This window comes from Cryptotermes secundus, unplaced genomic scaffold (assembly GCF_002891405.2).
Source record: "Cryptotermes secundus unplaced genomic scaffold, Csec_1.0 scaffold318, whole genome shotgun sequence".
NCBI lineage: Eukaryota > Metazoa > Arthropoda > Insecta > Blattodea > Kalotermitidae > Cryptotermes > Cryptotermes secundus.
In genome coordinates this window covers 2,631,332-2,655,610 of record NW_019730108.1, presented here as the reverse complement: position 1 = coordinate 2,655,610, position 24,279 = coordinate 2,631,332, and the positions used below count along the sequence as shown (strand labels likewise).

Below are 24,279 nucleotides of genomic sequence, written 5' to 3'. Positions count from 1 at the left end.
CTCCCTCCTTAAGGCTGTTCGTCCCATATAGCTTAACAGTCTATCACCTCTTTTCTGAGGGTTTCTGCTCGTGGCAACTTGTACTTCGTTCTTTCCTGCGGTGACCACACTCCAACTGTTACATCCGCCCCCTCAAGTCCAGCTCGTCCCGAGCAGTTTCCTGCAAACGTGCCAGGAGATCCAGATATATCACCATCCAATTTTTTCTTCCTCTCTCTCTAATCAGTGGGGGCCATAAGTTGTGGAGTGGCCGGTGCTCCCGCATATCCGGCTCTTTTTATGCCAACATTGTTTCATATTCCACTTTGGAGGGGGTCGACCCGTTGTAACCGTACAATGCAAAGGACCACCCTGTTATTATTTAGTTGTGTCGGTACTTGCCACTACACAGAAGCAGAGGTAATACCTCACACCCCACTCAGACCAGAGGGACCTGAACCCAATTGGCACGAAGGGAAGTCAGGCCTCCCTCCTACCCAAGCATGCTATGTAATTTGGAAATAGAATGGGAGAAGCCCAGTTGACACAAAAAGAGGAAGGTATTTTGGGACGAGAGAGAAATTCTAAAGAAGTAACAGCTTGAAAGTTTGCTTACGCAATTCCGAGAAAGTAAAGTTTATGACGGGTCACAATCCCAGAACTTAAATCAAACCAGCCCGACACACTCCTTACTTTTACAAAGAGCCCTACGCTAATAAAAGAGAAATCTGTCCAAAAAGACGCTGGAGAGAACCTTTTGTCACTTAGAGAGATGGCCCTCTGACCGGTCATAACTCTCCAAATGTTAAAAACTGCTTTTAGAAAGAAGCTGCTAACTGTTTCAATAGTCGAGGAAAGGGACCACTTTTTCAACACCCGATTGGTCACGGAAGTCAAATGTTTTAGGAATCCGAATATTACCCGCTATCTTTTAGTGGAGAAAGAAATTCAAGACCACCTAAATATTCTTTAGTGAATTCCCCTTCATTCAAGTTCTAAATATCATACAATAACATTTTTTTTCTGTGGAGCGTAATGAATGTGACAATTTAGGCCTCAAATTCGTCACAGACCTACCCTTAGAAGACTGTGAGATTGAACCCCCTTGATCCACCCCGTGTCAGAAAGATCGTAAAAGCGTGAGAACCCAACTTTCGCCGCGAAACAGCTGACCATTGGGGGGAATGATAAACTTGATCGAACCCTCTCGCCCTGTTGTCTAAATCCAGCCAACCCGGGGATTTGAAGGATGGCAACGAGGCGTTCCCAAATTTTCACAGGACCTCTGAATCGTCAAAAACAGAGTTTTTTTTTTTTTTTCGAAAGTCTCGCAACAACAGCTAAACTCGCCGGATGCGAAGCTAGCCCTCTCGACCGACTGTTAAGTGAAATTAATGTCTGAGTATTCGAAAGTTAAATCAGGAAAATTAATATTGAAAAGAAACGCGAGTGAGTACGAACTGGTGACCCTCTCAAACACCACACACGCAGTGCTAGCAGTAACCTATACAAGTCCCCAAGTGCTAAATAATAGTGCTAATGGTGCACTGTGAGAAGGCTTGCAGGAGTGTGTAACCAAGTAACAACAACCCGTTCATTTTGTAGAATCCGAGCTCTCCAGTAATGAGAGTAGTAAAGTAACAATCTGAGTTGTATCTCAGCGACTCCCAGATTATAAAAACAATAAAGGAAGTGGTCCCAAGTGTTTGTGTTTCCAGTGTGTTCTTTTCTCCTCGTCGAAGTAAGGCCCAAAAACGACCTGAACCAGAGTCTCACTCCACCCACGACTAGCCCAATCACCATCAGCTCCCCACCCCGTCCACCTTTTCCCTTCACTTCGCATCTGTATCCACAGTTGCTGGAGCCCATAGACTATCCAGGCCAAGTCCCGGGCTGGAAACCCCTTTTCCATAGTGAAGAGCAGTGGTGGAGTCGGAGAAGCGGTGGAGCCAGGTAAAGCCCACCCTAGCTGCGAGCCAAACGACCAACGACGGCAGGGGCAACAACAGCAAGAGAAAGAAAGGACGGTAAAACTCTCAACAATGTTTATTCTTCATTTTCTGTAATCTGCTGGAAGTACCGACTACTTGATCCACAACATTCCCCCTAAAAATCTCATATAGGGCCTTCTCGCGCATTCCTCTGCTTCCCAGGAGCAATCACTGTCCTGATCCCCACTCTTCGATGTCTTTCGTGGTAGGGTCCTTTATTCCCGTTTTACATTGTGGACCTTTCCAGCATCAATTTTCCTCTATCCTTCTGGGCTTCTTGATGTGACATCGTCTTTGTTTTGTCCCTTACGTCTGTTCTGTACAGTGGGTAACCTTCCTTCCAGCTGCTGTCACATCATTTAGAGCTTCACAGTCTGCCTTCCTATTGGTCTCTGCCTCTTCCATTTTGGTTCCCTGGGTTCTCAGTTCTTCTTGCGTGGACTAAATGAGTTCCAAATATTTGTTCCATGTCTGTTGGCAATCTTCGATCTAGTCGATTAGTGAATTCAGTAATCACTTCAATCAATGAAATCCGATCACTTTTAACACTGAGCTTATGGCTGCGTGACTGCTGACACCAGATTGGCCCGTGTTTATGGTCGTAACTACTGCTGAAGAATCCAATATGATTCGAGCCGCCAACTTCCAACCTCAAATATCCTCACAGGCTGACCACTTGTATTCTTCTGTAGTCCTGGTTGCACTTCGCTCTTGCATGCTTCCACTGTTACTAACTCCGACTGAACTGTATATATACTTATATAGTGTAAGGCCAGACGACACATCATCATTGTAAATGGCACGTGCTCGCTACCCACTACTGTGTGACATCACAGTGCAGCTGTTGCACAGCAACAGCCCATCCACAGACGAAGAAAACACTGTACCTATACTGTTGGCTGTGCGCGCCTTGCGGGCTTTGTCTAGCAACGGGTCTACATGCTGCAATATTAATCTAGTTGCAGTGACATTTAGCAGTCACATAAATCCAAAGCAGTGGAATGTATCTTTTCATTGAGGGCAATGCATAGTGCAGTCTTTTTTGCAGTTTATCACTCTGTATTATCTCCTGAAATTATTAGTTTAAACAGGACTGCAATTATAACATCTGGGATTTTCGTGGTGGCTGATACCAGTGTTTTAGAGGAATGTACTGCCTCTTACTTCAGGATAAGCTCATATCCACCTACCAGACTAAAAGTGTTATGTGCTGGCACATACTGCGATGACATAACTACAGCAGTCTGATCAGCTTTGATGATTGTTACTTTACATTTACCAGCTGCTGTAGTTATGGAATATCAAATGATAGTGGTATATTGACTTAATGGACTGGAAAGTATGTGGGATAATCAATTTCCAAGTTTATTAAACGTTTATAGCATCTTTACTGGACACAATGCGTATGGGAGTGGTGGGGTGAAATTTTTGGTGCTGTCTTTGAACTTTAATTGGATAGAGTAGAACCAAGATCTTCAATCAGAACAGTTCCCCAGCTACAAATCAATCCATGTACCTCTAAATGAAAGTCAGATGGATTACTGCTATTTTGGAAAAATTTAAATATAATTCTTCATTATGATTGCTTATGCTGTCTTTAAAAGTAAGTCCTATATGGTAGATGATCGATTCCCAGTCTCTGCCTATTCTGTTCCTCTCTAGCCCATCCTGCCCTAAGCCACCCCAAAGTGCTTGCTGGTAGCAAAGGTTATCAGTACATTCATATAATTAGCTAGATAACTTAAGGGGGAAATTGGGGAGTATGATGGATGAGGATGTCTTATCAGTTTAAGGGAGATTCCAAAGGGGTTGACGACCCATGGGATTTTTCTGTAGCTTCAGTAATAAATACCTAAATGGATGAACTTTTAGAAGGTAGAGTAGCATCTTCGTATTTATTAAATGCCAGTAATTTTGTTTGCATTTTAACATGTTGCATTGAATAAAAACAACTAACTTGAACACATCACATTTTTATAGTATAATAATAAATGAACATGTTTCCTGTAATTTACATGTATCACAGAAGTGAGAAATGCCACGTACTTCTGTTCTTCTATTAATTAAACATTTGGGAGCTCACCCATAATTACTTTATATGAATGAATCAGGGTGTAAGCTGAAATGTTTCATAATACATAATGTAACAAAATGTAAAATCTGTGAAATGTTACAGTGAAACTTGGAATTGAATATGCCCATAGGAAATAAGAACATATTATATTAATATGTCCTTTAATATTGCTCTCAGAATTACTGGGTTTTCAAACTTTATCCATCATCCGGTATCCTAGAAACTATAAAACAATGTTTAGGAAACTGGATCTGTTTCTGTCCTCAGGTAGGGGGGAAGCCACTAACTCAGTTTGGTTCCTTAGAAAGCTAACCTCAAATCACTGGACAACTCCTGACAGATTCACACAGCTATTGAAGCACCTGAGACCAGGCTAATTTGGCAGGAGATAAGAAAATATGCAATAAAAATTGTCATAAAGGATGCACATGCGTGGAACTAGGATAGAAAAGGATAGAAATTTGTGCTACAAACCTAGCCCATAAAACCAAGTGCATGAGCACCATGGCAAAAAAGAAAACTGAAAAGAAATGGAAAAAATTTGTGAAGACATGTAGTATCTACATGCCTGCACTGATACTCATGGATTGTTTTTGTTGGCTAGGTTTGTAGCACAAATTTCTACCTCCTTTTCTATCCTAGTTCCATGCACATGTGTAGCCTATCACAATTTTTACTGCATATTTTCTTGCTATCTCTTGCCAAATTAGCCTGGTCTCAGGTGATTAAATAGCTGTGTGAATCTGACGGGGGTTGTCCAGTGACAGGTTAGCTCTTTCTAAGGGACCCAACTGAATAGGAGTCTTCCCCCTCACCTGAGAAGGGAAACATCCAGTTCCCAAAACATCGTGTTTTCTAGTTTCAAGAATACTGGATGATGGAAAAAGTCCAAAAACCCAGTAATTCTGAGTGTTATACACCATCATCAGAACCCTTTAGAATCTATTTAATATTGCTATTTCATGCTTTGATCAGAAAAAATTCTAACTATTACAAATGAAACAGTGGATGTTGAAGCTCTGGTACCTCATAAAATATAAAACTGCTGATTCATATGGGGTCCCTTTTTTATTGCCAAACTTTTAGTGTAGTTCTAAGGTAAAATTATCAAATGACCTCAAACTGACCTAACATCTGCACAGATATGGAATTTGAAAGCCAGCAGTGTCCATTTTCTGACAGTACCTCAGACAACAGAGACTGATTTGCCTGTCTAACAGTTTTCAAGCTATATGAATGCTGTGAACTAAAACACTTCAAATCATTGTCTTTTGTATGCTCAACAATGACTGACCACTGCACGGTGGGGACCAACAATGAAAGTATCAAGAATCATAATCCTGGGCACCACATTACTTAAGTTTTCACTGTAGCCTGGTAATATGTGTTGTTTTCCTGTATTCCTATATATTAAACGTTTCATAAGTCATGATCTGTAGTTTGATTCTGTCACACTCCAAGTTCAGCAAATGTGTAAACAGTCATATGCTGAAATGATATGATCATAACAGTTGCATTTATATTCCCTCAATTGTATGCATCTTAATTCAGGCACATCCAAAGATTCTTGGTATCCTGTCTTCACTGGAACTATGTTTATATCACTAGCAGGCAGTGTTGTACCTCTCATGCAGCTTGCATCTCTCTGAACATAAGGTACTTTGTTTCATCAAGAAGTTAAAGCCTGCTAGAATATCACATATCACACTCCAACAAATAATGACAGATTTTTGACTGTAACTACTGAAAATGTAATAGTTGAAATTTCTTTGAAAATAGTGTGTATATTATAACTGGTAATTAAATAAAAACACTTTCAATCCCTTTATGGATTTTTATCGGCCTAGGAAAAACAACTGAGGTGTGATTATAACAATTCATGAATTAAAATACTCCAGCAGGTTATTCAGAAATAACATTTGCTCATCTGAAAGAATTAGTATGCCAGGAAATACAGTGCCATCAGCAGTAAGTGAAAGATTTTCACCATAGGTGTTACACAGCATCATTCAAATCACCTCACTTTTCAGTACATTATTTACAACAGAAGTTGGTAAAGCTCTCATCAGAGACCACTTTTATGCTTATTTACCCTGTCAACCCCATCCTTTTGCTTTTGTTTGTATCTTGTACATGCACCAGTAATGAATTTCACTTCTATTTCAAAGTCCATTAAGCAGTCTACGATCATGAAGTGAAGGAACAGCCCCCCCTTCTAGCAACTTACCACCCCACATCTACTCTATGAATCATGGTATGGTATACTTTGTGTATGCAACCTTATGGTAGCAAAGTCCTGTATACATCCAAATTTCCTACTGATGTGTGAATACTGGAAGTATTTTGAAAACAATCTAGTAACTTTATGATGATGATGTAACAGTCTAGGTTACTGACTGACTCACCATTGTTCCTGTAGCAGATGGAGTATATCATCTCTTTAAAGCATACTGTATACAGCATTTCTGTTTTCTGTTGTTATAAACAACTGTGATACATGTGTGTGGTGAGACCTACTGATACCAGATATCTGGGAGGATATTTGCATGTTCTGCTAGTGTAACTGTTGCAACAGCTTGAGAAGTTTCATCTAGAACAATTTCCACTACTCTGGTAGGAACCATGTTATCTACTAACAGGTCATCTGAAACTATAGTGCATGCAATTCCTTCCCCAGCTGGGTCTTTACTTGTGTCATCTCCTGTAACTGTCTCTAGTTTGAAATTCATTTGGTCTGGAACAGAGTTGTCTGTGACTTCCCAGACTGTTGGCTGTTGGACAGGTCTGGGGTCATCTCGAATGACCATTTTGAACTCACTCTGTTGGGGTTTAGTGTGAAGCATCTCAAAGTCTCCATGGATCTTTGCAAGATGTGTCGCATACTTATGCCGAGTGGTGAAACCACGTTTGCAGTTCTCACAGTTAAATGGGTACACACCAGTGTGCAAGATAAGATGGCGCTTCAGTGTTCCACCGACAGGAAATGTTAATGGGCAATGTGGACATTTGTATGGACGCTCACCTGTGTGGGTTCTCTTGTGAACTGCCAGCAGTGATGAGTGCCGGAACATCCTGCCACAGAAGCTGCACTTGTAAGGATAGGGGTTGTCGTGCCACTTACGGTGTATCCAGTATGTGCTCTGGAAACTAAACTTGCGACCACACACATCACAAATGTATCGCTCCTCCTTGGTATGCTTGCTGCGGTGCTCTTCCATCATCATGCGTGACATAAAGCCTCGGCCACAGTAATCACAGCAATACTTGTATTCACCAGTATGCACAGCAATGTGATGCCTCAAACCTGTCTTTGTTTTAAACACACGTTTACAGATGTCACATTCAAAACTGTCTTTTTGTCTGAGATGTCTGAGTTCATGATTTCTGAGGGTCTTTGCTTTCACTATCTCTTTTCCACAGAAGCGGCAGTGTGGATCCCTGTGAATTGAATCCTTGTGATCAAGAAGTTGCTTCTCCTTCAGGAATGGTATGCCACATTCATTACACCTAAAAGAAAATCTTTCCGGATGAATCTCCTCATGCACTTTGTATGCTTTTTTTGTGTTGAATGTATCACTGCAAAATGAACATTTGTACATCACCTTCTCCTTCTGATGCTTCTCTTGCAAATGCTGCTGAAGGCTGCATCTGTCAGGGAACTGTCCATAACAATATGGACATGTCATTCTGCCATGAAACTTCTCATGACTTTTTAAGTGAGTACACAGTTTCTGAGTGCTTGGCAATACTTTGTTGCAAATTTTGCAGTGAAATGTTTTCTGTCTATGTTCTTTGAAGTGTCTTCTCAAATCAAACATTGCTGAAGTTCGATAACCACACATTGCACATACATAGGTCTTCTTACTCTGAATTGGAATAGGGGCAGTGTCATATAATTTGCTATCACCCAGATGTTTCATGTCCGATATGTATGGATGAAACTCTGCTGCAGGCACAACTTCAATCTGTTCTGTCTTAACCTGTGTTTCCTGCAGTAAATTGGTATCTATTTTAGCACTGTCTTTAGCAGAAAGCTTTTTTTCTCGCACCATATCAAAAATATCAAGAAAGCCATCCTTTGCATTTTCATTTTCTTGAATTTGGCAATGGTCATGCTGTACAGGTAAAATTTCTGGATTTCCAATATGTCCAACTGATGAAGTTTCAGCATTCAAGCCACTGTCTACTATTCTTTCATTCTGTTGCATATCCAGTATATTTTCTTCAGTTTTACATTGGTCAAATGGGTCAGGTACAGAAGCACCACTTTTATTGTCAATCAACATGTCTACATCATTCTGAGAATCATTACCAAGATGCATTTGTGTTACTTTATGCAGCTGCAGATCATCATAGTTCACAAATTCCTCGTGACATATGTTGCATTCAGATACTGACAGAGTGTTTCTGTTTGATGCTTCTTTCATTTCAGAAGAATGAATAGTTTCTGTCTCCGCATGAAGCTTTTCAAACATATCCTCCAGACTTTCATCCAGTTCAACATACTGTTGTCTCCCTTCGGAATCAATCGAGTTAACTTCATGTTCTGTCGAATCATCATCCGGACTGACTTTACCCATCTGTAGGAGCTGACTGGAATTCTGCCTAAACAGTTCTTCACTGGCTCCCTCTTGCTTATGCATCTTGATATGTTCCATAAAAAGAGATTCATTCACAAAAGTCAGTGAACATATACGACACGTATGAAATTCTATTTCATTTCCCCTACACTCATCAGATGGCCCTCCATGAGGTTTATTCTTAGTTTCTGTTATGAAACTATCCAGTTGCCTTTCCTCAGAAGGTGGTTTTACTATACCATCTGATTTCTGGTATGACAATTCTGTTATTTCGTCTCCTCTGTCATGGAATGTCTCTCCCTTCATTTCTGTTGTTAGTGTGTGTTGGTAGTCTAGTAGGCTACTTTTATTCTTAGATTCTGCAGAACACAGTTCCGATACATGATGTGACAAATCTTCCTGGTGCTGGAACTCCTTCCTACAAACATTACAGTGAAAAATTTTGAACATGGAATGCCTACGTACATGTTTGTCAAACATTTCTTTACTGCTACATTGGTAATCACAAATATTACATTCATAATTACCCAGCACACTCTGAGAACTGTATAGTGCATTCACACTTCCAATGGCTGACTGTGAATCTTCTGTATGGATTTTTGGGGAGCCATTTCTGTGACCTAAATGTATCTTCATGTGTGCTGTGAAATCCTCTTCTTCGCTGAATTTTTTATTACAAAAATGGCATGTCCAATTTGAAAGATGTGCTTCCATGATATGATTCCTAACATACTTATGACTCTCAAACCTTTTTTCACACATGGTGCATTTGTAAGGTAACTCAATGCATGACAAAAGGTGAGGCAGGAACAGAGTAAGTTCTGATGTTTTAAAATTGCAAACTGTACACTTGTACATCTTCAAAGATTGGGATGAGTCCTGTTTTTGGATCTGTGAGTGATCTTTGGAAGCACCACCCTCATCTAGGAGAATTTCGATGGTTCTTTTGTTATTCACTGCTCCATGCGAAGACCCAGTCACTGATTCACTTTCATGAGAATCCTGTTTAATGAAATAAGACACATTACACTATACTGCAATTACAATACATGACTGAACTACACCATACTAGCTTGTTTATATGGGTCAGAATGAATAGGCATTTCCTTCCACTCTTGTTCCTTACTTGATGGCAGAGCCTCCAAACCAATGCAGATATAATCAAAACTACAGCCAGTGGACAGTGTCCAGAAGCATTATTATGTAATAAAACACTGTACAGCGCTATGCCCTGAAGGTGTATGGGAGAGTGGATGTATGGAAAATGCGGATCTATACATCCACTCCCCCATACGCCTTCATGGTGTAGTGCTTAACCAGTCAAGTGGTTATGATGTCCACAGAGGTCATGTGGTACTGTGTATCATAGTGGTCATGACGTCTATACACATCGCGCATGTTTCTAAGTACTCCATTGTAGATATAATGCCAGTCACCAACGCAAACTTGTACGTTGTGCTTGCAAGATGTTCTAGTTATTTCAGAGAGTGACAGGAAGTTGTTTATTGCTTGTTAAGTGTCCTGAATTCCAGTTCTTTTGACTAAACATTATGACAGATCCTAGCAACAAGGTACGTGTAGTTGATGAAAGGGTTTACGAACTGTTACAAGAGAATGATTACAGTGCTATTTCAGAAAGTCATTATAGTAGCGCTAATGAAATAAATGCGAAAATTTCATCATGTGGTGAAGAAAGTGTCAGCTCTGATAAATCAGAAAATGTCAGCAACAACAGTAGCATGCAACCTGACAGGTGCTGAGTGACATTTCCCATTTACTGGGAATCTTGGCATAAATGTTGATTTAGAAGACCCCAGTAATGTCCTGGAAAATTCTTAATTGTTTTGTACACCATACATTGCAGAAGAAAGAAACAAACTGGTATGCCCAAAATTTTTTAGAAAACATGCCTAATCTAAAACTAAAATCTAGGACCTGTAACTGGAAGGAAACAAACAGAATTGAAATAATGAAGTTGCTGGAAATCTTTCTGTTAGAAGGACTTCACCAGAAACTTGATAATGTGCTATTTTTGCCAGAGGAAAATTCTGTAAATGCCCATATTTTTGGAGCTGTTCACCGAGAGAGGGTTTCACCATCTACACAAGTTTCATTTTGCTGACAGCGAAAGTTACGATGAGGCCACCTGAGGTTCCAAATGACTGTATAAGCTCAAACCCATACTGGATCATTTAAATGCCAAATTTTGGAATGTATATACCACAGAGTGTGATGTGTCAGGGACATTTGTCATGCAAGGTATACATACATTCCTTCAGAACGTGCCAGATTTGGACAAAATCATTTGAAATGTGTGAAGCCAAATCTGGTTATGTATGGAATTTTATTATTTACACTGGGTACAGTATCTGCCACTTGAGCTGCAGCAATGTTTCTGCTGGTATAATCGTTTTAGTCATGATTTCGTAGAGATAACGATTTTGCAGTCGATGTTTGGAAGAATAGTTCAATTCATTTGTCCATACTAGCCCTGAGCTTTCAATGAAGTACAATTTCAGCCCACATGGCTATAAGAAACTCTGTTTATCAATGAGGCATCTATAGTGTCATAATAAACAAAGCTGGGAAAGTGTGTTTTCAACAGATAGTTTTGTCAGCCAACTTCTATGAACATGTTTCATTTCTAAACACCAGATGCCAGTCATGACAATGTATACTGAATGTGCATGACTCAAGCATAAGTATGAGATCATATAGTCTGAACGGAAATGAGAGTCAGTGGCGAGAGTGGCAGGTTTTTTTTAGACCAAAGCCAGAAGTGTGGAATTTTATTAAAAAAATATATAAAATTTGATGTAATGGCCACAGAAATGAAAATACAGGTATGTGAAGTCAGATAATTGGTCTTTCAGAGGCTTTCTGCTCCATAATTTTATAATGACATACAATTTTAAAAATGGAGCAAAAATTATAAAATTAAATGCTGCATTGACAAATTTAAATGTCTCTGAGGGAATTTAATGTGCCACTGTGGGAGAGACCAGAACCTGAAAGGAACCACCTGACTGAATAATTAGTTAAGCACATGGCCAACTTAACCTTTTACAAGCTGTAAAGGATAGGAATTGGTATTTCATGAATCTTACAACTATGATAAAGAGTTTTAAATACATAAATGCTTCTCTTAGTGAGGACAAAAGTAATTCAGGGTTACAGTATGGGAACAGGTTACTTCTAAACAATGAACCTGCAAGAAAAATGATTAAGAACAAAAGTATTTCTACTGTGGCCAATATTTGGTGGAAATTATGTATTTCCCATAGCGCAGATGACAAATGCACTTACTCAGGACAGTCACAAGCGTTTCTATCACAGCAAGATGTTATAGGGACATGACAAATTTTACAATTATTTTGGTGTTGATTCTTTCAGCAGTGAGCCTTAAAACACACACTCCATTACACACATTTTTTTCTACTTCAACAACAAAGAAACTAAAATAATTTTTGGAATTTCCATTCATAAGTTCATTTCACAGAGTTGGCATATTTGGTGTGTGATCACTTTCACAGGTCATATGGTGTAAATAACAAGGTGAACATGTGTGGTGAACTGGAAAGGACATAGATTTGGCAATTTTGGCCTGTTTAAAGGACACTACTCTAGCTCCACCAGATGTAAATTTTATGTGTCTAAATTAATCTGAATTCAGGAACTATTTTAGTCCCTTGAGTGACATGTAGATTTTTAATATTCATAATTCATCAAACATATTAAGAATCTTGATTTTAATTAACTGATGAACATCTGACTATGGAAAATTAATTTCCGTTTGTTAACACATTGTGGACCGGACAGGCCACATGGCCCTCTACGTTTCCAAGCGTTGCGGACCGGGCGGGCCATATGGCCCTCTACGGTCACGTTATGTTGCAAAACGCTATAAATCGCTGTGTGGCTTCTTTGAATCGTAACTACTGCATAGATGACCTCGGGAATGATTGCTGCCTTATCTAGTAACTCGACCAGAGTCATTTCCTGTCACAACCTAAACAAAATTGGCTTTGTTCTAATCCAAGCTTGCACCTATGAACCATGCAGCTACCAGTTCAACATGGCTCAGAGACGAAAGCAGTTGCGATCTCTCGGAGGACAGGAAATATTAGATATGTTCTCTGATGAGCTATCAGATTTGCCAACTGCTTTGTCTTCTGATAGCGAGGCCATTATCAGTGACAGTGACAGTGACGGGGGCCACAGGGCTGCCCAAAATGTGTCAAGTGAAAGTGAGAGCTCCGTTGAAAGTGCGAGTGTCGGGACAGCTACATGGGATAAAGTGGCCAAAACCCCCACTTTGGGAAAGTTTACTGGTGATTCAGGGGTGAAGCAGATGCCATCGGACCCAACGGATGTGTCTGAAGTTGCGTCACTGTTTTTTGGAGATAGTTTCTTTGACGGAAGGGGGACATTCTTCTTCAGTCCTGGAGGGATACACGCGTTGTGAATATGGTTTCCACTATTCACAATTCGAGGATGATCGATGTTCAAAGACGACACTGGCAAGTAAAGAAGACCCTTTGCATTTCCGAGTATAATATGTTCATGAAACGAGTTGATAGGGCCGACCAGTTCTTGGCCTATTATTCCCTTCCTAGGAAAACAGTAAAATGGACGAAGAAAGTTGCACTGTGGCTTATAAACTGTGCAATTTTCAATTCATTTACGGTTTTCAAAAAGGTGAACAGAAATTCTACTTTGAAATACAAAGCATTTCTGTTGAAACTGGCAAAAGCTTGGGCTATTGACGTCACGGTGGCGGCAGTACCTGCGTCAGACACAGACGTTGTGCAGCCGGGGCCATCTGTTCGCACCCGCCAGAGGCCTCAAGTAGACCCCCCTGGCCAACTCTCGGGTGATATGCAGAAACATATTCTCGTGAAAATTGTGAATAGTGAATACTGCAAGAAGAAACACCCTTCTAGGCAGTGCCATGTGCGCGCAGAGCACAAGAAGAAGAGTAGAACTGTCTACATGTTCAACTTCTGCGTAATGCCTCTTCACAAAGGGGAATGTTTCCAGAGATATCACATGCGCAAGCACTTCTAGGAGCTCTGGTAAGTGTTCTCCAAAAATTTCAGTTCATAAAATTAATTAGATTTTATATTAATTTTTAAAGTGAACAGTGCACAAATTAGGGTAGTAGGTTTAAAAACGCCGGTCCCCAGGGTGATTTAAATGTTTAAACCACAGGTCCGCAATGTGTTAAAGTAATATAATTGTCAATTTTATTTCTATAATAACGTATGTTTCATATGATAAATTGGGAGACAAATGATAAACACTTGGTAACTGTAAAATCTGTTAAATAAACTAAGCTCACTGGTAGCAGAACCCAAATATTCAACACAGCTAATACTGGGAAGAACTTGTCAACCCCCCCCCCAAAGCAAAAAAGTGGAATCCAAACTCTGATCTTAACCTCCTTAACTTAAAGACAGATGGTACAATTATTGGTGATATATATTTGAGTTGTGGGAAGTTGATACAATGACAGTTTCTGAACTGAATAATTATAGTAAGTTCCCAAATGTATTCCCCTAATTTCATCAAAAACCTTCTGAGTTTGTTGTTCCTGGATAGGCCCACATTATGAAACATTTTCAAATTATCTGTTAAGATCTGTTTTACTCCAAAAGTAAAATTTGGATAGAAAAAAAACTCTGAAAAGATTGTGGTATCTTTATGAATAAAGATGAGAGCTGTGTGGAGGCAAGATATGGACCTGACACACAGCATTCAGCTGTTAAGTTGCTTATATCTTACCTCAGAAACAGTGTCTTCTATGTCAGAGTTCGTGTCATCAGCTCTCATACTAGCTATTTCTGAAATAAGAATTTACAGTTTATTAGAGGTATGCTTTAATTACGGGGCGCGCGGTAGCATAGCTACAAGCCAGAAGGTCGCGGGTTCAAGTCCCAATGAGGTCATTGGATATTTTTCAATTGATTTAATCCTTCCAGCCACACTAGGCCCTGGGGTTTACTCAGCCTCTAACAGAAATGAGTACCAGGAATTAATTAAATAATTTTCCTTGGGAATAAAGTGTGGCTGGCGTGTAAGGCTGACAACCTTGCCGCCATCTTTGAGCCGACTGTCTAGATAATGTGGGACCCTCAACATCTCACAGCCCTATGGACCTTCACGGCCTGGTACAGGGATAGCTTTACTTTTTACTAATTTTTTTATGCTTTAATCACATGTTCAAGGTTATGTGTCACAGTTTTAGTCAGATGCATTCAGATGGTATATTTTCTAGCATGTAATACTGTGCAGTCTAGTAGCCATGATTTCCTATGCAGCAGAAACTTGATTCAAGGTTTCTATATCTGCAGGATGCTACCATTTTGGGTATATTTTTTGTGATTCCAGCCAAAGCCCATAATAAATAATTTTCCCTAATCTAGTGTTTCTCATTTTAGTGTTCTACTGGCATTCAGTGAATGAAAATCCAATCCAAACATAAAAGCTGTACCTTGATTTAGTATTACATGTAGCCAAGTAGAAGACTAGGTTGTTTCACTTTGGCAGAGCTAAATGTTGAAAGGTTTTCTTCAATTATTGTGAAAGAAATATACTGAATGTTTTAACACTTTATGCTCTTGGTGGGTTGATGTTACTAAGATGTAGTACATGCTATCATTCATGTCATAATGTGCTGTCAGCATAGCAAGTGAGAGAAATAATATTAATAGAATGCGTTCAATGATTGAGGAAACCTGGCAGCAGAACAGAGTGGACACAACATTTCTCATGGATTGGTGCTGTAACTTCTGATAACAGAATGAGTCATTATCATTGATAAACGTGCGACATCAGGTGGTCTGATCTTGTCACTGCAGTAAGTCGCATTAATAGTCAGTCTGTGTTAGAGGTGTCAATAGGCGGTCAACATTTATACTGAAATGAAGTTCACTATTGAACAGCGCGTTTGTTGTTGAAACTTTTGCAAGGAAAAAAAATTACAGAAAATGTATCTGTAAGTTTCGTCGTAAATATCCTCACTCACTAGTTCCCACAAAGCCATGTGTATCCAAGCTTGTGAAAAAGTGGCAGGCCACAGGTTTAGCGTGTCACATAAAGAAGCAATTGAAGAGCATTGTGCTGACTGAAGAGAATGTTCTTGATATTGAGGTACGACTACAGATCAGTCCTCGAATATCGTTAAGAAGCTTAGCACAGGAAACTGGTGTATCACTAGGATCTGCTTTCACAGTCACAAAATTAATTTCGCCCATATAAAATAACAGTTCTGCAGGAGCTGAAACAACCAGATTATGCAGCAAGAATTCGTTTTTAAAACTGGCTGCTGCAAAATATGCTTGATGGAATCGTGGATACACAGCTTTTGTTCATGACTGATGCATGGTTTCACATTAGTGGTCATGTCAATGCACAAAATGTAAGAATATGGAGCGCTGAAAATCATCACACTATACAGAAAGTGCCATTACATAGTGAAAAGGTGGGGTTGTGGTGTGCGCAAGTCTGCGGCGAATCACTGGCCCCTTATTTTTCTATGAAACCGTGAACTCTGACTGCTACATTAATGATATACTGAAGAAAGAAAATACGGGTATTTTCAGCAAGACAACGCTACAGCACATACAGCTAATGCAACAGTGTTTGCAATACAGGAAGTGTGAAGACAGAATAAACAGCAGGGGACTGTGGCCTCCCAGATCTCAGTTTTTGTGATTTTTATCTTTGGGGAAAACTAGAAGGAAAAGTCTACAAGAATAATTCTTGCAGCTCTGAAGCTTCACAGAATGAAATAATGCGTAATTTGATTAATTTTGTGACTTTTAAAGCAGATCCTAGGGAAACACAGGTTTCCTGTGCTAAGCGTCTTAACAATTTCCAAGGACTGATCTGCAGTCGTGTCTCAATATCAAGAAACTTTTCTTCAGTCAGCACAATGCTCTTCGACTGCTTCTTTATGTGACACACTAAACCTGTGGTCTGCCATGTTTTCACAAGCTTGGATACACACGACTTTGTGGGAACTGGCGAGTCAGGATATTTACGATGAAACTTACAGATACATACCTGATGGCGCACGTTTATCATCCCTAATGACTCATTCTGCTATCAGCAGGTACAGCAGCAATCAGTGCAAAATACTGTGTCTGCTCTGCCCTGCTGCCAGGTTTCCTTGATCAATGAACACCCTGTACTAGGACAAAATCTGATTTGCATCATCCACTATCTCATTTGTCAGTTTATCAGAAGGGAACATATTATACTGGGATTAAGATGTTTTAAGAGTTTACCTGTTCCAATAAAGAATTTGTCCCATAATACAAAACAATTTAAATTGGCCTTGAAAATGTTCTGTACTTCCATTCAGTTTATACATTAGATGAATATTTTAAATACAAGGTGAATTAAACCTTTTATATTGCTGTTTATACAGTACATTGTATGAATTAATTTAATATAATCTGATACATGTTTACATATTTAACCTATGATGTCAATAAGGTATTAGTGTCAAGTTGATGAATCATATATGTTCATTAAATTACTGAATTATGTATAATTATTGTTTCTTTTATGAATGTAGTTGTTAAGGTGACTAGTTCTGGCTTAGAACTAATGTATGCATTAATGAACTTGAGTGGAAGCATACATGAAGAGTGAAGAGAACCACCATACCATTGTTACACGTCTTTTGTGTGCACAGGGCATTTCCAAAGATAATTTCAGCATCACTTACATGTATTTTGTAGTCAGAAGTTCTGCCTTCTGTTGAAATTCATACATACATTGTATTTAATTGCTACATATTTTAATCTACTATAGACCTATTTTTAAATTAGAACATGGGCACAAAAAAGACACAAGTAGCACCTCATATGCAATCAGTCTGTTTTCTTATGACTTATGTTGCATATATTTGTCCATATTTTTGGACAGATTAAAGGAAATATAACTAACAATGAAGCATAATTTTGTGTTTGAGTGTTACAGCACTTATTTAAGACTTTTCTCAGTTTAAGGTACAAAAATCTTTTCTCAAGGTATACCTCAAATGGGGATTTTATTCTACAGAGTTGGACACAAAATGATCCAGCATTTCATTTAATACAAATTATTCAACCATGCAATGAACGATGTTTTGTACATGGTAACACAGTACATCGTGGAGATTTGTTCTTACCCTTCCTAAGCGCACTAGTATCGCGCTGTTCCTGCTCATGTGCCAGTTAACACAAGATCGCTGATGAAGGAAGACTGTAGAACAACACATAAGAATAGTGCTATTCTTTACTGAAACAAGAAGTGTTGTAGTCACACAAGAGGCGGTTTTGTGCCCATTTTCAAACATGATGGCTGACATCATTCAAAACAATTCATAAACTTTACAACCAGTTTAATAAGGATGGTTCAGCATTTGAGAGGAAATGTCACTGGCCTTCATCTGTACAGTCTCCGGAGAACACCAATTCCATCAGAGTTGCGCTGCAAAGAAGCCCCAGTAAAGAAAAAGGAAGGCTACAGCAAAACCAGATATATCCAGACAATCGGTACAACGAATACTGAAGAGTGATATGAACTTGTAACCATACAAAATGACAGTGTTGCCTAAACTTACAATTCCAAAAAATAAAGATCAAAGAATGGCATTTGCTGAATGAGCTCAGAATAATGAGGTATCATTCAACAATGTCTGCTTTTCTGATCAGGGACACTTCCACTTGGATGATGTGGTTAATAAACAAAATGTGTGATTTTGGGCATCAGGAAATCCACACGATTCATGAGAAGGTGCATCATACACTGAGAATTACAGTGTGGGACACCATCTCAAGTCATGGACTGCTAGGGCTAATTTTCTTTGAAGAGACAGTGAAAAGTGAGCACTATTTAAGCAAGTTGCACAATACTTTTGTGCCTGACCTTCTTGCTACAGGTCTGCCGTTACAAACTCAGTGGTTCATGCTGGAAGGAGCAAGGATGCACACAGAGAATGTTGTTTTGGACTTCCTGCATGATATTTTCGACTGACGTGTCATCTGAAACTGATTTCCTGACCGTTTCACGTGTTGATAGATCTGACCCTGAATAGTCCTGATTTAAACCCTTGTGACCACTTTATTTGAGGATTCCTTAAGGAAAAGATTTTTCTGAGAAAGCTACATAAAACAATGGAACTGAGAGCACTAATCAATCACGCAGACAAGATAACTGAGGATATGTGGCATCGAGTGGTCAACAGCACCACAGTTCGTGCTGAAGATGGTGGTCATAGTGCACACTTGATTCACAGAGGAGTATTTCTTTTCGTATGTTAGTTTCCAAGATTGTAACTAAAATAAAGATTTCATTAATAGATGAATTACTGGATCATTTCATGCACCTCCCTGTAGGTAAATCTGGTTAACTCCACAATGTAACAACCAGCTGTATTACAGTTAATACCAGTAATTACAACCAAACGCCAAAGGAAATCAAATGGGAGCAGAAATAAAACACACCTGCCCACTATCAAACATCAACAACATCTGATGATAATTATATATTATAACACTATAACACTAATGGACACCAACATAAATGGTATATATGTATAACAATATCTGGATACAACAAGTACCATAAATATAACAAACAATGAGTTTGATTTGTTTCATTCTGGTCCGTCACAATAACAATTACAAATTATAAATCACTCCGTCCAATGTGACCTGTAAGTGACCTGTTAAGGGTGTTAAGTTTTTATGTAGTAAAAAACTTACAGGTCACATTGGACAGAGTGATTTATAATTTATAACAAACAATAATTTTAACTCATTGTCTGAATGTTTTAATACACCATAACAATGTAATATATTTTATGACTTAAAAATTATTATTTTATTCTATTATGCATACTTTTATTTACATCTTACGCATCCAATTGAATGCAGAACCTTCATTCCAATTTTAATGCATTTTATAAAGTTTGTACTAAGTCAGAGGAAAGTTGACTGTATTAACTGCATGCAAAGACGGATACATTCACTACTCACTGAGCTGCGCCCTTCTTGAGAAGTGGCCATTGTGCAGCCACTCAAGAACTTCCCAGCATTTTATGCAATCCAAAGTTCATTACCGTGTCCACAAGAGCCCTCCACCAGCCCCTATCCTGAGCCAAATCAATCCAATCCATACCATCCCATCCTGTCTCTTTAAGATCAATTTTAATATTGCCCACCCACCTATGTCTTGGTCTTTGCAGTGGTCTCCTTCCTTCCAGCTTTCCCACCAATATCCTATATGGATTTCTCCTCTCCCCATTCGTGCTACATGCCCAGCCCATCTCATCCTCCTTGACTCGATCATGCTAATTATCATGCTAATCATGCTAATTATACTTGGAGAAGTGTACAAGTTATGAAGCTCCTCATTATTCTGTTTTCTCCAACCTCCTGTCATTTCATCTCTCTTTGGTCCAAATATTCTCCTCAACACCCTGTTCTCAAACACTCTCAATCTATGTTCCTCCCTTAATGTCAGAGACCAAGTTTCACACTCATACACAACCACAGGCAAAATTATAATTTTGCATATCCTAATTTTCATGTTTTTAGACAGCAGATGAGAAGACAAGAGGTTCTGGACTGAATGGTAGCAAGCAGTACAAGAGTTCAAGAGTTCAATTTCCTCTTGATTTCCTCCTGAATCAGGTTTTGTTTTGTTATTGTCCTTCCCAAATATCTGACTGGTGTCACATTTTCAAAATATCTGTTACCTATCTTTATGAAAGACAGGTACATTAGTAATAGTTATTATACTGTAATGTAGGAATTATGTAAAGCACAATTCAAAAATATCTGTTAATGGGTACTGCCTGATGATGGCTTATAAGCTGAAGCATGTAGCATATTACCATACCAATAAACTCCTTATACACAGTGAAATGTGAATGAAATTCTTATGGTTATTGTGTCAAGATGGAAGCAAAATGAATTTATATAGGACAACACAACAGGCTGCAGTCCTTAAAGATTATATCTACTACAGATCTTTAATTGATTCTAAAGGGTTCTGACAACTGTATATAACACTCGGGGTTAACAAGTTTTTGGACTTGTCCATTGCCTGATATTCTTGATAACACACTTCAAAAACTGAATCTGTCTCCATCCTTATGTGAAAGGATGGAAGGCACTTTATTCCCTTGGGTGCATTTGAACAAGTTAACCTCAATCACTGGAACTGCTTTCTGAAACATTGTGTTCTTTAGAATATCAAATGATGATAAAAGTCCAAAACCTCAGTAATCCTGATGGATCTTCAATATTTAATTAGCCTGAATGACAAAATGATGTTAGGACCAAAACTGGAGTCACTAACTGGAAAGTGATGATACTAGAGAAGAATGTATGAACAGCAGTGGTTGTGGAGGCCAAGGCTCAAACCAAGCTGCAGAAAGCATCTTAAAAGAAATGTAATTTAAATAACTCTGCCTTTGTGTGTATCATACCTTGTACATTTGTTTGATTTGTTATATGCTGTTTCAGATGTTTTCTTTGTTCATCAGTATCTTCTGTGAGTCCATACTTCATCTTCAAGTAGCCAGTTAGAGCCCGTTTAACAATATCCAGATCAGATTCTAATTTATCAAGGTGATTCAACAAAGCACCACAGTGTTTGCAAAGCATATCTTCAATTGATACAACCACCATGAAGCCTTCCCCCATCAGCTGTCCTATTTTTGTTGGAAGTCCAGTCTTTGTATATGATGTACAACTTACTAACAGAGGAACCCCTCGGCCTATAATTTCCTCATCACATATAAAGCAACGGGGAATAATACTTTTGGAATAAATATTACTGTGCAGTCCTTGACAAGACCGGTTTTCCTGAAATCATAAAAGAACACCTTTCAAACAGCATTAAAAGAATAAGAAAACAGAGAATGGGTCTTGCATATGTCCATACTGTAGACCCAGTAAATAAACACAGCAAATCAAGAATCAGTGACAACTCTACTCTCAAATGTTTTGGCATGATAACATAATAACTGCTTCCACATTATACAACTCTTTATTGACCGTCACAACACAACAAACAGAAAAAATCAAGGTCAGCACCCAGCTATGCTTTTGCTACATGTTCCAGCCACTAATGGCCATCATCAGGCAAACACATATTAACAAACATATACCATTGAACTGCAGTACATTAGATTGGATACAATGTTATTTATCATTTAAAATACTGTGCGTAAAAATACAATAAGTCAGATTATAAAAAACTAAAAGTTATTGTATTGTATTGTATTGCATTGTATTGTGCTGTTTTATACAATAACTTTTAGTTTATTATAATCTGACTTATTGCATTTTTACGCAAAATATTTTAAATGATTAATAACACTGTATCCAATCTAATGTACTGCAGTTCAATGGTATATGTTTGTTAATATGTGTTTGCCTGATGATGGCCTTTAGTGGCTGAAACATGTAGCGAAACCATAGCTGTGTGATGACCTTCATTTTTTCTGTTTGCTGTGTTGTGACGGTCAATAAACAGCTGTATATTGTAACACAACAGGCTGCAGGAAATGAAAAATACTCCCACATTAGTGAAGTTTCCCACTTGCTTCTGACCAGATCCTGATAGTCTTCAAAATATCTCAGTCATTATGGGAATATTAGTGTATTGTGCTAAAACGAAAAGCTGCTTTTAATTGAAACTGTCTGGTCCAGATAATACACAGGAAAAAATAGTGAAATTGCCTCTAATAAACAGAAACTTCATAACATGCAAATTGAGAGGAACACAAGAATAAAAAAAAACAGTTAAATACTTACTACATTTATGGTTAAATTTGATCCTAATGTGCACTCTAGTTTACTAAAGAAAGAACACTGCATCCCAATGGCAAAGAATTATGCTTCACTCTCAAAAAAGTAAACATTGGTGTTTAAGTCAATTCTAAAGGTTTCTGATGGTGTACAACATTTCTGAAATTGGATCTGTTTCCATCCCCATGTGAAAGAGTGGGCAACACCTATTCTGTGGGGTCCATCAGAAATAGCTAACCTATATCAGACCCCAAAGAATATGTGCTATCAACTCTTTAATCTAAGGAAAGAAACGGATCCAGGTTCCAAAGCCATGCTTTTAGAACATTAGATGATGGGCAAAGTCCAAAAATGCAGTAATCTGAAACAGAGCTGTTGATGTGTATTACTCAATAAGTGTATATTCATATACCACATATATAGCAACAACATTTGACTTGTTACTTCAGTTATAACTACTTCTCATTCTCCTCTTCATGTGCCCATCAGTAGACATGAAGCAATTTAATGTCACTAGAGTTCGGTTTTATGCACTGATAACCCAGCACAGATCATTCTAATTTACTTACCACAACCACTCACTGTACTATGAAGATACACCGTTTAACTGATGGGAGAAGTTAGATAAAAATAAATTCCACTGACTGACAATTTGTGTTTCACTAGTCACACATCATGATCTAGTGACTGCAGTTACTAAGAAATATGAGTTCAGTGAATACTAATGGTATATTAAGTAACAAACTCCTCAAAACAAGCTGTTTTTTTTGTACTTCTAATTTAAGGTTGGACTAAGACTACATGGTGTTCAAAGGTAGAATTTTGAAAGGGGCAACCGTTGTCTAATTGAGGTACTTTTTGGCAGTTGCCTGCAGGTACTGAGGAAAACCGCAGAAACCTTTAATCCCGAAAGCCGGTATCTCGGTCAAGATTAGAATCTATTACTTCAAAGATATTAATTAGTCTAGTGGGGTCTAGAGCGTTCCCGCTTTCGAACCAGCTTGGTTGATGTCCATTTTATACACCTTGTATCTCAAATTTGTGTCCCGAAATGTGTTGCACAACAGCCATTCCAACCTCTCAACATGTTTTAAAAGGTTCCGATTCTGAAAATGTCATCTTTGCAATTCACGGAAGGCGCTCATAGGGGGCAATCATGATGTTAAAACTTACGGGCAACATTCCCTAACCATCCAGCTATATTATTCTCCAACACCTAACCTGTTAACACTACAATTTTTCATTCTTCTATATCAGAATATTCAAATGCAATAATTTTAATACTGCTTTCCTGTGTTTACGGTCCAATCATAGATATTATTCGTATAATGCAACTCGGCGTGGCCTACAAGACGCATAACTATGTGAGCGAGATCTAATATCTAATAGCGATGTTTCAAACACATCCTCTGAATGGTAAATTTCTTACGGGCTACTTTCACAAAATGATCCTTCTCTAACCTTTTTTGCAGTTTCCAACGTCATTTTCTTCATGGTTGCACTTTCACAGAACGTTTTCAATTATCTATACGTTCTCAAGATTTCGGTCCCTGCAAACTTAGTCGATTTTCACAACAGATATGGCGTTTCATGAAACATTAGAACACAATCTTGGGTGCACATTGCCAAAGTATTGACTATGAGTTTTACAAAGTGTCAACCTTGTGTCAACTACTAGCCTGACCTATGTGGTAGCTTAAAAAATTGTAAATAAAGAATAATGTAAGAAACGTCTTGAAACTTTACAAATATTCCGTTCTCACATCGAGCAACATATTTCATCAATGAACACAACCCAAAATGACGTCACAAGAAAACATGGCGAGTAGTATATATAT

The 24,279-nt window shown here is 38.5% G+C and overlaps 1 protein-coding gene across 2 annotated transcripts; it reads right to left on the bottom strand.

The window, feature by feature from the left end:
• Window positions 1-5,841: 5,841 nt before the first annotated feature.
• On the bottom strand, window positions 5,842-24,241 carry LOC111866092 (zinc finger protein 62 homolog). 2 transcript variants are annotated; one of them, XM_023854673.2, is made up of 4 exons: window positions 23,903-24,241; window positions 21,115-21,493; window positions 14,409-14,467; window positions 5,842-9,626 (listed from the first exon to the last, which is right to left on the bottom strand). In XM_023854673.2, the coding sequence occupies exons 1-4, from the start codon at window positions 23,933-23,935 to the stop codon at window positions 6,558-6,560; spliced, it is 3,540 nt and encodes a 1,179-aa protein (XP_023710441.1). In that variant the 5' UTR covers window positions 23,936-24,241; the 3' UTR covers window positions 5,842-6,557. The 2 variants fall into 2 exon arrangements, with proteins under 2 accessions (XP_023710441.1, XP_023710442.1); XM_023854674.2 differs by lacking the exon at window positions 23,903-24,241 and adding an exon at window positions 23,011-23,848.
• Between the last annotated feature and the right edge of the window lie 38 nt (window positions 24,242-24,279).

Excerpts from the sequence above, each read along its gene's own strand:
- LOC111866092 (XM_023854673.2), bottom strand. The coding sequence starts at position 23,935 with ATGAAGAAAATGACGTTGGAAACTGCAAAAAAG. Across the intron at positions 14,468-21,114 it reads AAATCAAACAAATGTACAAG|AAATAGCTAGTATGAGAGCT; the intron begins GTATGATACACA and ends TTCTTATTTCAG. Across the intron at positions 9,627-14,408 it reads TAGAAGACACTGTTTCTGAG|GATTCTCATGAAAGTGAATC; the intron begins GTAAGATATAAG and ends TTCATTAAACAG.